Raw genomic sequence first — 15,461 nt, forward strand, 5'->3', positions numbered from 1 at the left:
GCATCAGATTATATAACAAACTACCCAAAAGTATCAAGGATATAGAGGGAACTGCTGCATTAAGGCATAAATTAAAAAGATATCTAATATGTTCTAGTCGGTTGATGAATAAATCAACAATATTCCAGCCATTAAGTTCATACTTTTAGTTTCTAGCCATGGTCATAGTCTGATTCATGTTGGTGATCAATGATTTTTCTGAATTTGATATTGCATGTGCATGTTACAGCCAATGCTCATGGGCTTGAGCCAAATATTTATGTAACTATGAGCATCATTTCTTTTATGTAACTTAATGGAGCCAGGGTTTTTGCTCCTTTTTGACCTGCCTTATATCATGTACATGCACCACCAACCTGGTATTTTTGTATTGTGATCTCTGGGAAAATAAAAAGTAATAATAATAATAATTGACTTGCAACATGAGCGAGTGACTTCGTTAGGCATGAAACTTATTAACCTACTCACTAACCTCTCAATCACCCTCGGAAAGTTGAATTATTATCCCCTCTTGAGTTTCAACCGAACAAGCAACATCTTCTAGGTGCCATTCCTGATATTATTATTATTAGGTGAGCTACCGGTTAAGGTAGGTTTTTGGTTGGACATAATTACTAATTAAATAATTGGTGACCCCAAATTCCTGATATAAGAATATTCAAATAATATAACAAAGGATTGATCACAGAAAACTACCTTCGCAGGTAGCAAGAATCAGTTTAAAGCGAAATTTCATCCTTACCCGGGAAGACTCTGCCCTCCCCCTCCAAGTTATTTAGGATGGGGGGAAGGTCTGTCGATATCTCATAGTTCTGAAACCCGCTCGTAGATAACCCGGAATAATGCCGATAGGGAATCGGCCCCCCACTGACACTGGCCTGGCTGGTATTTTAAAATCCAGGACGTCGTTGATTGGTCGTCTGGGTTTGGGGGAGGGCAAAGGCATCAAAGGAGGAGTTGTTGGGGGTGGTTTGAGAGAGCATAATTGCGGTGGAGCGGGGAGGGAGATTAAAGAGGAATCCAGGGAAGTCGCCCGATCGAGTGCTGAGACCTTTTACTTTTAACTCAGTTTCATGTTTGACCCCCGCTCGAAGACAGTGAAACTAGGACGTAGTTACATTCTTGGTTGGTAGATAACGCTGGCATCACCTTACTATCGCCGTGGTTCAATTCTTTCTTATATATTTCTTGGTGTTTAAAACGCCGTCTTCCACATATACGTCATGCATGATTTATTCATTACATTTTCTTGCCACAACGAACCCCGATATCAGGGACTAGTTATCTCCAAAGAATAGAGCTTACGTATCTCCCGTACGTAAGCGCAACTTAAAAAAGTGAAATTTTCGGGCTTTCAAGATGGAAGTGGGAGAGGCGTGAGATTCAACATCACCAAGGCATCTGACATCTCCGATTCTGAGAAGCGTCTATAGGCCGAGGAGCAGCTTCCCTTAATTTGGCTGGAAGTGTATGAAGCACACCGCCCACAATCGAGAGTAAATGGAGGATATGTTCCAGAGCGTCGAGGAAGAACTGAGTTTGACGGTGGATCGCACTTGGTTAGCAAAGTAGAGAGCGTGGAATTTGACGAAGTGAAGCCAGTTTGCTACACGGACCATAAAGAATCGAAAGAGCGATACTGTACCACGAACCATATCAGAGGCACCCGCCTGAGAGCGATCAAATTTGTACTCAAATTTGAAGATGAAATGTTCGTATATTAAAGTAAATAAAATTTATTATTGAAAATTGTTTTTTATTTCTCATTTTATGGGATATAAGGTTAGAAATAAAACACGGATACGGCTTTTACAATTTGTTAAAGCATAAATACAATTTTTTACTGGTTTTGATTACAATTATAATAATTTTTACATTTTTTATTTACAAATTTTATTTAGCCAACTTGAAACAGTTTTCTCTTTTATTTTTTTATTTCTTTTTCATATAGATAAAAAATATATCTTGTGCTACTTTCATTATTAGAGGGGATAAGGGTGATTGACGCGGCAGGCTTATTCGTCAATGCCAACGGAACGCTAAAAACACAATGCTTGGAGAGGTAAACGTTATTCTTAAACATTCTTCCGTAAAATTTCAATAAGAAGTTCAACACTCAAAATATTTCTTTCAGGTGGATAGGGCACCCGAAAAGGAGGAGGTTAGACGAAATTCATTTGAACATAAAAGGTATGAATATATTGTTGAAAAAAATTAAACAGAAGTTAATCCCTTAAATCAAAGCGGGAGACGCTCCCGTTCTAAGTCAGGGAAAGAGCGAGAAGTTTCTCATATGCATCCCGGGGATCTCTTTTCCGCTCGTTTCTTCTCCAAGCACAAAGAGAAACGTATTTGGCGAGTAACCTCTTCGGGTGATGTGGAATAACTTGCAGATATACTAAATCCGTGCTGTATAAATGAATACTACTAATAATACAAAAAAGTTATCTATACATGCCTTGTAAAAAGTTTCCATCAAATCCCATCTTCGCAGCTCAAGACATCGGAGAAAGAAAATGGAAAGAGGTGAAGAATCAGGAGGAAGTGTAAAAACGAGGAATCCGTGGGCGGGAATTCGTGGTAAAATGATAAAAAAAACCCTAAGCAATGAATTAAGAAACAGATTGCTGAAATAGTTTATTTTTCATAAAAAAGGTCTGCTATGTGACACTGAAGAAGAAAAAAAGATTCGTATTAGAGATAATATAGAGCACATAAAAGAACTAACGTGAAAAAAACCTATCACCATGGGCCAAGTTCAATGTCGTGTCGTAGTCACATTTGGAGGGCCCTGTCTGCTAAACTAGGGCATGAGCATGGGGTAAGCGAAAGGCTGCAGATAAAGTAAAGTGAGTTTAGTGTTTATGCCAAATTTTAGAAAAAAAATGTTCTAGTTTAGGAGATATTGTGAAGTGCTTTTTTTATTTTTGGTGTGAAAGGTCGACTCTGGTGACGATATTGGGCCCTGGATGCTAAATTAGGCCGTGAACGTGGGTTTTATGCGGACGTCGAGATAGTGGAAGGAGTGCCGAGTGTTTTTGGTGATTTTCAAGGAAAGAACTTTTCTAGTTGAGCAGATATTGTCGAAAACGTTTTCGTTATGAACTCTTTGTTTTCGCTATAAAAGACGGCCTCTCGCTTGGGCTAACTTCAGTGTAAATTTTCTCCCAAAGATCCCAAATATACTTGCGGCATATTCCAAATGAGGTCTAACTAGTGCAAATATCATATACTACGTAACTCATCCCGGTCTTACAATTGCAAATGACTACAGGGATTATTACTTAATATAATATGTCAATTGTAGTGAGATTACTGCAATTGGTTTAGGGGATTTACTGAGGTACTTCGTGCATATATATATACGTTGGTATGACTGAAAAATCCAGAGCTTAAACGGCCGGTAGATAGTCGTGGGCTAGTTCTCCGTGGGCCAAGTTCAGTTAAGTACGTCTGCACGATTCGCATTCGGTCGACGTATTATGTAAACAAGCAGATAGGAATGATTTCATTGGCTCGCGAAGTAATCTCATCTTCAGTAAACTTCTTTGAGTCCATACTAAGAGATAGCTGAGTTGACGGTCTTGACACGGAATTGGGCACCCTTGGCCCCAGCAAGAGAAGACGATCGTTTTGCGGATTTGTCAAGCCGTTCCTTTGATAGTGAATATTCACAGGCGGACAACGACTGTTTTACAAGGTATTTGTGGTAAAGAGTAAAGAAACAGGACGAATTGCGAAGCGACTAATAATACCGGGTAAGATACTGAAATTACCTGAATGGATGATTGCACTATTCAAAGAAATAATTGTATGTATTGTATCTTTGGCTGTTTGGAATCTCAAGGCACTCTAGTTATGTTAGCGGATTCAAAAGTTCACTTACTATACAAACATTTATAGTGTCATGTCTATGTGTATATTTCATTTTTTGTCATTCCGTTGTACACTCCTTGGGAGTTTTTCTGCTCAAGTGTACATTATTGTGTAAAAAAATTTGAGTGGGTCCAACCTCGCAAGAACATTGAAAATTGAAAAATATACTATTGCAATAGTGGTAGACAAGTTTTTGATGTGGGTTCTTGCCATATCTCTCTAAACCGTCTCCGGTATTGTGTTTTCTAATTAAGAAGGTGACAAGTTAATAATTTTTTTGCTAAGTATAATTGTAGTTGCTGTAAATTTCACCTAAGAACTTGTGACATTACGATAAATTTTTGGCAAAGAGAATTCAAAAGTCTCCAGCCACGCATATTGGTGAGGCTTAAGAACTTGATCTTCATTCATTGAAATATGGAATGACTATGCAGAGGTCGGTGTGATTATTTCGGTGAAAAGGAGTTTAATTTGAAGGTGAATAAGGGATGCAACGAACTATCAGGGATCGAGCCCATAATGGAGCCGCTTTAAACCCACCGTTCACCGCCTGTCTTTCCTTTGCTGGTCGAGTAACCAATCTATAGAGAGTTAAGGTATCAGATATTCAATTGTTCACGGATCAGCTTTGTGGAAGTTCATGTTTATTAAATGTAATATAGTCGCCTTTCTTCTTCACTACCACTGTGTTGCCTTTGTCCGCTTTTTCAACGATCAGATTCTTGCCTTTCTAAAAGTTTTTGCACGAGATGATCAGATGTTTCATTCAATATTTGTTATGGACTTCATAAAATATATGATATTTAGATGCATTAACCTTTTAAACTTGAGTTGAAAGTCATTTACAGAATAAATAAACTAATTGTGTTGAAATGAAGTTTCTCAATGTAGAGCCAGAATGTTGTTTGTAAATTAGAATATTATACATAATGCGTTTTGTTCTCCTTGCATACGTTGTCCATCATTAAAACCAAAATTGTCTCAATGCCATAACTTGATCCAGATAAGTATAAAATCAGCCATTTAATGTTTAGGTAGGGGGTACCCAAAAAGAACTGGAATTATTTATTTGCAAGCTTCATATTTCATTTTTTTACAAAAGTACAGATCCTTTCCAGGGTTGGGTGGTTTCTCAGGCGTGACTGGGATACTCCATTCTGCAGACAACAGGTCTCTTTGCGGACATTTTTTTGGGCCATAATTCTACCACTTCAACCGAATTTTCATTTGCAATTTCAATTATACATCTCTCTTATTCCTACGGGTATTTCTGTTTCTTTCTTAACAAACTGCTCGTCTTTATCCGTATTACATAGCAAAAGAGGAAACGTTCCGTGTTCTTCAACTTGTGTTAACATTGGGGGAACCAAAAAATTCCCATCTTCCCATTCTATCACCACGTCTTTCCCTGCCAAATCTTTCTTACAAGCGTCTACTATGACACACAAGAGCGGAGGAATCTTTAAGTTTCTCTTGATACACCCAAAATTCTCACCGAGTTCCTCCCCTTGACTCTCTTCCTTACGTGCAGGCTCTAAGATCTGGTCCATTCCTACATTACTCTCATTTATAGTATGTAGGAGATGGTCGGGTTTGCCTTGATTCAAGAAGCCACTCAAGTTATGGGATGCAAGCAATGTTTGCACCAGCGTGTCCGCGTCCTCGCTCCAATCCAACCCCGACTCATGGGATGTCCTTGAACCCGTCCCATCGCTCTTCTCCACAAAGTCATTCAGGTTATGAAACACATTGTCGCACCGTGTCGGCCTCTTCGCCGGGTCCTAACGGGGAATTCTCAAACGAAATCAAATCTACTTCCTCGCCTTTACTGCATGCGGATTCTAAAGACATCAGGTGGTCAGATTGAAATTCAATGGCGTTGTTCTCGAAATAAATCTTGCTACGATACTTTTTCATAAAATCCAAGCCAATTATGCCCTCATAGTGTGTGTCCCCTAGATTTATTGCTAAAGCATCATGAGGGCAAACACGACTGTCCATACAGAAAGGTACGCAACTCTGACCATTAGTCACCAGTGCATGTCCTGAGGCGCTTCTCACTGCGCGGTCGTACGGGGCTATTCCTAATTTATCAAAAGGGAAGGCTACGCAGAGATTTTAACGTTCATTCCAAGAGCTAAAGTGGCGAGTGCATTTGTTAAGCATTCTAAATATTTCTTGACCGTCACATCATCGTCACCGCTAAAATTTGGAATGAAATAGACATGGTTCCCCCTGGAAGTGTTGCTTGTCAATGGAATATTCCCTGGAGGAGGGGCTGAGGTGGCAGGCTCCATTGAGTGCACTAAAGGATCAAAATCATCTAGGCTAGTGGAACCCCTTAGGGAAGGCGACTCAAAATGGGGAGAGAAAGGGTTTATCGGGGAATAACTAGGCCAAGCCATGACGGTAAACAGTAGAACACGACACTGAAATATGAAAATGAATAAGGGTTAAGCTAGTTTAGCCAGAGCAATAGATTCAAACTACATGCACATAAGTGAAGAACAAAATTATCGGTAGATACGATTACAGCATTCTCAAAATATATTGAAAAAATATTTCAGAATGTTAATGAATCACTTGGGGGGATTGCGTTTTACGTTACGGGTTCGAGACTTAAAATTTCTGTGCCAGCCCACACCTGACACCAGAATAATGTCGCATGGTTGGGGGCCGCGACATCATTGGTGGGAGCGCAGCACAGGATGAGCGAGTAGTATTCGGTTAATGAGTCTTTTATTTAAGCCTTATCAAGCAATGGGGCTCAGGCACCGGGGAGTAGGGACGAGCGAGCGGGGCAAGGCTGGGCATCTCTGGGGTGGTCGTAGGAGCCTGCGACCGACGGACTCAGAGGCGGGGTATTGGGTGAGGGAATGGGGGTGTGGCTCCAGGAGCGTCTCGCTTTATATAGCATCACACCTTTGGGGGGAGGGACTTCAAAGTAGCTACATGGTAGCATCATTGTAGCAACAAGGGAATTGGGTTGCGGACATTGTCTTTCCTCGGTTTCCAAGAAGCCCGCGCTACATCACCATACATTGTCTGGTATTCTTGGGAGAGTTAACCAATAGTGTGGGTTTCCGAGAAACCCGCACTACGGCTGCATGAACCGGTGCATTGTCATGGTGGAAAGAAGAGTTAATCTCTCACAAATCAAGCCTCTTTTGTCGCACATTGCCAAGCAATCTTTTCAAAACCTCCCAATAGAAAGCCTGATTAACAGTCTCACCTGGTGGTACGAATTCTCAATGCACAACCCTCCTCGAATTGAACAAACAAATGAGCATGAAGTTTGATTTCACTGACAAGCTTTTCATGGGCGAGACAACAATGAAGTTTTCCGCTGGCGTGATTGTTATTGGCAGCCTGAATGAGGTTTCTCATCAAGTGACTTCTCACCTTCTTTGAGACGAGTAAACCATTGGTGTGCTCGTTTTTCCCATCGCACAATCCTTGTAAGTTATTGTAAACATCACAGCAGTTTCTGTGGTGTTTTTCCCAAGCTGATTCACTTAATCCATCATGATAAAAAATGAGGAGCTAGCAAAATGTTTTACGAAATGAATTGTTGACACTGAACACAACCTTCCCAGATGACAACAATGCTTTCGCAGAACTCCAAGCGATTTGCACTATGCTCACCTCATGGAAGGAATGCATATCACGTAATCCCTGCCCGCCATGGCACTATTCCAGGTATTTTTGGGTATCCCATTGTATGTTTATTACATTAGATTACTGGAATTGCCAGTTGGTAAGAGGCACATTTATAAGAATTTCAAAATGTCATACTGGCTTATGTAAGATTAACTCAACCGTATTCCAATAGTTTTTTATGCCACCCTGTAATGTCATCAAAACAAGATGAATTAACTGGAAGGTAGACCTTTATTAACCCAGTTCTAAAACAACAACTCAATCATAAATATTGATAATCATGTAAACAGTTAGTTACTAATATTGACATTAACAAATAAGTTATGTTTTATAAGTGAATAGTTGGCTATATTTCACACCTTTAACCTCTCCTCTATGAATTAAAGCACCGCTGAATGACTTGAGTGACGCATAGCGATTTGCTTTGGCTTGTGACCAGCAGCAGGGTTCAGACCAAGGCAAATCGTCCACTGCCTCCGAGTGATTTTCTGAAAATCCAAATGCTTTTTACTTCACTGATGTGATATCTCTTGCTAATTACTATGCTGGAAGCACTCTTGAGCCATACCCTTCACCATCCCAACAACCCCTTGATTGTTTGGCTTGTGGTGTTGATCTGGTGCATAATGCTTATTAGTTGGAATGCTGTTGGCTTCATCTGGCAAAGTGCTGCCTCTTGTTGAAAATTTGCAAATTATAAAAATCACTTGCTTCAATGTTAATCCTGAAAGCTTTGTTTTTCTCCTCCTCCTCTCATCCTGTTGAAGATGATTATAAGACTATGCAAGAGAATTATCTTTGGGTAGAGACAAGTTGAGGATTGTGGCTGACCTATCTATGAATTGTAACTTATGTAATGTGTCATTATTATTCACTGTAAATAATATCTGGCGTAAGAATTCAGTTCAGATGTAATTAGAGATTAATGTAAAAGGGAAAACCCATTCTCGTTTCCCTATGAAAATAATTTAATAAAAAACCTAAATTGTTTCAATGAGAACTCTATTTCATGCTCTTATTTAAGGGTATCCTTCGACAGGGTAACAAGCCGGACCAGTGTATTTATACCAATCTAGACTATATCTTTAACATTTCCAATGCTGGAACTAAGTTTGATTAGCGCAGCTGAAATCTACGCAGCCCTAATGGGATTTGACAAAGTTATGGACTTGTTAAATGAATTCAATTTACATAATGCATGCTTAAATATGTTTTTAGACTCTCAGGTGCCTATGCAGAGCCCCCAAAAGGGCCAAGGTGGAAAATTTTCATTTCAAATTCAATCCTGTACTTTTCACAATATGTCTCTATTGATAAGGAATGTTCAGTCATATCCTGTGGCCTGGTCCTGGACACCTTCTGCCATCAATCTGGCTGACGAACCCCCTCGTGGGCAATGCTCTGATATTGATTGTGATTTGGGAAGGTGTTGAAGAAAATTTAAATTTAGCAGTTACATGTATATTAAAGTTTATTCATCCTAAGAGTTGAGGAAGTTCATGATTGCTGGGCCAAAATACCTTTCAGTAGCCTAATTTCTCTGTTCTGAAGCATAATTGACGAATTAAAGTTTAAATGCAATACTGTCCGGCAATCTTCTCTCCCTAAGATCCCATGAGATTATTATCATTTTACCTTTTTGACCATGGTTAGTTCCTGTTAACATTGAAATTTCTGTAATAAAGGTAGCCATTTTCTGTGCATGAAATATGTATAATAGTAAGTATGTTTCATGTGAATCAGCTTATAGGTTGAGGTTATACTCTGGCCCGTAAGGCATTGGCTAATTTTAGAGCACGTATGGGAGTGAAAAGTGTGTCTTATGGGACAGGAAGAACGGTAATGTTATGCCTTGTTCTCCATTCTCTTATTGATGGTGCTGAGAACCACGTTATGTACGAAATCAAACCTATTGTTCTGTATGGCTGCAGCTCCCTTTTTGGAATGGAAACTAACATTGATCTGACAGTCTTTTGGGTAAATCCATCTCCCATAGGTGCTACAAAATCAGTCCATATAGTCTCTTCATACCATATTTTCCTAAACTTTTAGGTAATTCCACAGTAATGTTGGAATTACTCAAAACCCCATTGCCGTACTCGATTTCACTTTACTTTATGCCCTTTCTATCTCATCGTAAAGTATGCCTGGACCTGGGCTATCTTCATCTAAGTCTTATTCTCTTTCTGTCTAAATTTGCTGGACTAATGCCTTTGCTGTATATTTCCCATCCTTCCACTTCTCTTGTATCTTTTCTGGCTTAGCTAATATTTTGACTAAACTATCTTTGAATTTTTGCAACGATTTACCCTTTTCACTTCCTTCGAGGGTTGTAACCTTGCATTGCACACCAATTTCAACCATCCTCTGCAAACTTTACATATCCTCACTCTGCATCTTCCACCATAGTTCTTAGGCACTTCTGTTACCCACCTTGGTTTACTATTATTTAACTGTTTACCTAACTCGGATATTATATTCTTCGATTTCCTCCATCTTGTCTATATGTCTATCTTCTCATCTGTAATCCATGGTTTCCTCCTCATTTTCCTATTTGCTCTTCCTATTGTTTCATTTGCAGCTTATGGTATCAATTCGTTCCCATTCTCCATCTATAGTTCCCAGCTGCCTCTTGTTAATCATTTTTCACCTGTTTTAGTTGTTTTGATTTAATTCAATTTTTTGCAACGCTTTTGATTATGTGAATCATTTGATGTTTGTTTAGGGTATATACCCATTTGGGGAAGACCTGGGAATTCCACTGCCCAGGAAGAATGTGAGGAAACCCCCAGTTTAAACAATTGTGACGTTAACCGAGGAATTTCTGATAATGAATGTCATTCTGTTTGATTATTTCCTGTTGTGCAGAGTGAAATTTCAATTTTACTTGTAACCAGGTTGTGGTTGTATCAAATTATGTAGTTTAATTAAAGACTTGTGATTTGAAACCATGATAAAAGTATGCATGCATCACAGCTATGAAGCATACATTTTTATAATTAAGAGCCTCTATTTTGGCTTCAAATTTTCTTCAACCTGAGCACATGTAGCACTGAACTAGGCAGTGTGTGACATTCACCATTTATTGTAGGGGAAAGGGCAGTTCCTTTCCCCATGTTACCTTTGATTTCTCCGATTGTTCTGCTTCTCACAAAATCAAATACAGCTTATGTTTAGCTGGGAGTATTCAAAAGCATCCCCCAGATTAAACTTCAGTCTTCTGGTTAGTGGCAGACTGCTCTATCCACTGGGCTACCTCCTCCAGCGCCAGTTTGTGGCTTCAGCAAGTATTAAAAGGGAGCAAAATTGAAATGGAGAATAAATCACAGTAATTATCACCTTCAAGTTACTCTGATGACAGCATTGGTTTGTAAAGTGATTATGATAATTATGTTGGTGATCGTTTTTATATTAATTAATTGCTACTCACCCCTTCAAATAGTACAGCATCTGTCCAAAGTAACATTAAAACTTAATGGTGAATTAATCAAATATATCTTCCAGGTATTTTAAGACAGCAGTAAAGGTTTGGAAGTTATAAATGTAAAAGTACTGAAAAGAGATACATTTTTTATATTCCTCATCTTAGAATTGGATTTCATTCAAATGCCTGCATATCAGGCAATTCTTTTTTCTTAAGTGAACTAGTACCAATTCTTGTCACTGTTTCAACGTTCCGTTTACTTTTGTGCACAAGATGTGCAAATTTTAATCAAATGTATCTACCATTGGCATCTTGTTTCAAAAAAACTTGAAAGGGGAAAGGTTTTTTATTAAGTAAAATTATTTTACATTTTCAAGGTTTGTGAATGGGAGAAATTGGATGAAATGGCAATTAATAGTGGTTATCAGCATCTTTGTTTGCCTTTTAATCCATTTGCATCTTCTCTCTGGGATTTAAAGTGATCCCAAACACCACCGACTCAAGGGATTTAATGACATATGTAGCACGTTTGAAAAAAGAATATTATAAGGTAACTGTCGGCCGATTTTGACAAAATTTTGCTATTGTATTAATAGTAATCTGCTCTTGAAAAAGATACAAATTAAAATAAAATAGAAAGCATTATGTTTACAGAAATAAACATATTGCATAATTCACATCACTGGAGACAATTCTTTAGGGTATGAAATGGATTGAAATAATCTGTGCAAAGCGGAACTTTGCAGGCATCACACTGCCACCTATCTCCTCCTATGCCACTCTCCTTAACTTTTTCTCCAGGCACACAACACCACTTTTGGTCGTTCATTTACCTTTTGCCTTGATTGCCTCAACTTTTTCTGGGAAATGACGACCAGTTAGTCTCACAGGTAGGTTGGATATTTCATTACTGCGTCCCCTCACAACACCTTGATAAAATTTTTCCAACAACTCTTCTGCTAATATCTGTTTGAAAAAATGAAAAGCTATATCTTTTCTCTTATTTCAAAATTTATACACAATGTATCATATCTAGTTAGTAAAAAAACAATTTATTTATTAGATTTGTCATATCGTCGCATGCGTTGAAATTTACTCAATAAATGATCTTCAACATCTACTCCTCCCATATTCTGATTGTAATCAATCACAACAGTGGGTTTACTTATCATCTTCTTACTTTTCCAGTCTAACTTTTTGGTATTTGCAAACTCCAAGGGGTGCATAGTACTGAGCATTACTACATCCCTTTTGTCGCTCCATTTTATTGCATATTATGTCATGTTATTACTACAGAATAATATAGCTTCACCTTTTTAAGTGTTCTCCTAATATCTTTTGGCATATTTTTCCATTGGGCTCTCACAGTACCACAGGCATTAGCTCCTAAATTATGTAATTTGTAAAATAAATTGGGTGAACTATTCCAATTATCAATGTACAAGGAGTGCCCCTTGTTTAGTGGATTAAACTCTGTCATCAAATCTAACACAAGCTTAGTATTAACTGGAGTATTGCCCACTTTGTCTTTCTCAATGTAAATTTTAAAGTTATTTTTATAACCATTGCTGGATCCACATACTTAATAGAGTTTAACCCCAAATCTTGCCCTTTTTGTCCTAATATATTGAATGAAGTGTAGTCTACATCTGTATTTCATCAACCATTCCCAATGCAAATGGAATTCCATTTGCAGTCGTCATATATGACAGGCTTTAGTTTTCTAAGAAGGTCATTGCCGTTGCCAGGCCTCTGTTTTCATTGTTTACAAAATGTAAGTACCATATTTGCCCATCGATAAGGCTCACCCAGAATTTTTTAGGTATCATGAATTTGTATTGATAGCGTGCGCCCAGAGCTTCATACGAGTGTCGATGCCGTGCAATAGTTTGCGTATTAATGTACATATTTTTTTGGTGTGTGTAAAAATACATCTATATCAATGTACTAATAGATAATAAGAACCATTTAATACATGGGATCATGAGTGCCTGAGGCTATACCTACCATAAGTTTAGAGCAAAGTGATTGAAATTAACTGCAAACCACAGAAGAATCCAAAAATACAAAATATTTACAAGCCAACAAAATATGCCTCCTTATTGTTGCCTATGATTCGTAAGTCGAAACAAGACATAAGTTTGTGTGCCCATTAATTTGTTAAATGAAGTAACTTTCAGCGAATCAAATGTAAAAAATTAGAGAATAAATAAAATAGAATTCTCGTTTTGTTTGCTTTACTTCGCTTTGTTAATATCAGCGCTAAGCTGTTCTATACACCCTCCAAGTTCAATGAAAGTGCTACCTACTAGGTGATTGTTTCAAACCTGAATTGAGATAAGCTTTTGTAATTTAGAATTTTTTCAAGTAAATTACCCAGGGAGAAGAAAATCGTATACAGCAATGTTTAAGCTAGAAGTCTTCAATTTCGGGAAAGGAAATCGCGAGGCTGCCGGGATATATCCGTTAATAAATCTTTAACATGAAGTTACGTTCCAGTTGGGAAAAGTGGATGATGACTTAACAGAATCGGGAAGGATTAAAGGAGTATCTTATAAAGAAATGTGGGTCGCGGTGATCCAGGGGGTAGAGCGTTGGGCTACTGACCAGAGCGTCCCGGGTTCGATTCCCGGGCAAGACACTCTGGCTACCTGCAGCTCCACCCAAGCTATGTGATTTTTCCGGTACCAGGTCTTCCTGGGAAACCATAACCGGCACAGGGAAAGGAACTGGCCCCCCTACCCTGATGTGTAAAATTCACACGCCGTATAGGGCTTAGTACTGGGTGAATTCTACCATCACCTACCAAACCGACCTTCGGGTTGATTACTGTGTTTATAGTTTTAATTTAATGAAGAAATAAGCCGGTGGATCCTGGAAAGTTAGCAAGGTGTCTGAGTGACTTTTGTGCAAAATGGATTTGAAAAAGCTCCAAGCAATATTTCAACGCCAGTGCTAGAAGATGAGGAAGAGTTAACTTCGGAGAGTGAACTTAGTGCCTGAAGAGATAATAAATGCACTAAATTCATTTAATTGCGATTCAGGGGACGAATTTCTTGGATTCTAGCGATCTACCAATCCTATCAAATATTTACACGTACGTGTACATAATACGACATACTCTACATATACGTGAAGTACTACGCATTAGAAGAAAGAAGTATTATGTATTAGAATAAATGAAGTATAGAAATTATACGTTTCTTCTTTGTCTCATACATTTCTGAGATAATATAGCTGTAACAGTAGCTGATCTGTGTTAAATAGCATGCGATTAAAAAGGCATGCTCACACTCTAATTTATTTTTGCGAGACTCTTCTTTAAATTATTGTGTGTAAATGTTCGGATTTTTACAATTTTCATTGCATAATGCGTATCGCCATATTTTTTTATCATCTGAACATTTTTGTGCAGATAACGCATGCATTATTGATGGGAAAATACGGTATTTACTTATTAGCAGAAATCTTCTGCTAGGCATGATTGTTCTAAAATATGGTGTACTTATACATGTATCCTTAACCCAATAGCTTTTAAATTAGGCTTCTCAATTATACCCATCAAAATAACAAGACCAAAATACACTTTCAACTGAATAAAGTGAACGGTTACTATGGCCATATGAATATTATGGGAAGAATCAACCCCAGCCGTACTCTTTATTTAAGCGAGGAAGGAGTAGGAAAGGATTGGGATTATGGAGAGAATGGAGGAAGGAAGGAGCACCATTGAAGAAGGGTTATTTTAGTATATCTATAGTACAAGGTGTGATAAAAAAACAGGACTGATTTTATAATTTGTTCATTTCGATGGATACAGCTTAATCAAACTTGTCGCCCCCAAAGTACATACCTTTGCCAGCGTTTCTTCCAGCTCTTGAAGCCTGTCTGGTAAGCCACCTTAGGGATCCTCTTCAGGTCCAGTTTTAATGGCCGCATCAGTCGAATCAGTGTTATTTGAAGGTTGATTTTAACTTTGGAAACAGAAAAAAGTCTCATGGAGCCACGTCTGGAGAGTAGGGTGGCTGCGGGATCACGGAAGAACCGGTTCTGGCAAAAAACTCTGTCACGATCAGTGCCACGTGAGCCGGCATGTTATCGTGGTGGAAATGCCATGCATTGTTTCTCCACATGTCCGGCCTCTTTCGGATCACTGCGACCCTCAGCCTCTTTATAACCTTTAAGTAGAAATCTTTGTTGACTGTTTGACCTTGAGGGATGTATTCATAATGAATCAGCCCTTGCCAATCGAAGAAACACACCAGTATGACCTTCACATTGGACCAGGACATGCAAGCTTTCTTTGGTCGCGGAGAATGAGGACCTTTCCATTGATGAGACTGGGCCTTTGTATCAACACCATAACTGTAAACCCAGGTTTCGTCGCCGGTTATGATGGTTTTAAGAAACTCTGGGTCGGCATTGGCTTGATCCAGGAGTTCCTGACGAATGTCCACTCGTTTTTGTCTCTGTTCATCAGTCAGCACTCGCGGGACGAATT

The 15,461-nt window shown here is 38.6% G+C and overlaps 1 protein-coding gene across 6 annotated transcripts in view; it reads left to right on the plus strand.

The window, feature by feature from the left end:
- Nucleotides 1–2,485: 2,485 nt before the first annotated feature.
- Nucleotides 2,486–15,461, plus strand: part of LOC139689321 (uncharacterized) — a 46,315-nt gene continuing 33,339 nt past the window's right edge. For 2 of the 6 annotated variants that reach the window (XM_071586400.1, XM_071586403.1), the window contains exon 1: nt 3,425–3,758. Coding sequence is in view for 1 of the 6 variants with exons in the window: in XM_071586399.1 (XP_071442500.1) it covers nt 2,517–2,526 (10 nt within the window). In the remaining 5 variants the exon portion in view is untranslated. Of the gene's footprint in view, nt 2,527–2,774; nt 2,822–3,424; nt 3,759–15,461 lie in introns of those variants that run through there. The other 4 variants (XM_071586401.1, XM_071586405.1, XM_071586399.1 and 1 more) reach the window with 3 other exon arrangements.

This window comes from Hetaerina americana, unplaced genomic scaffold (genome assembly GCF_022747635.1).
Source record: "Hetaerina americana unplaced genomic scaffold, ioHetAmer1.1.p SCAF_22, whole genome shotgun sequence".
NCBI classification, from domain to species: Eukaryota; Metazoa; Arthropoda; class Insecta; order Odonata; family Calopterygidae; genus Hetaerina; species Hetaerina americana.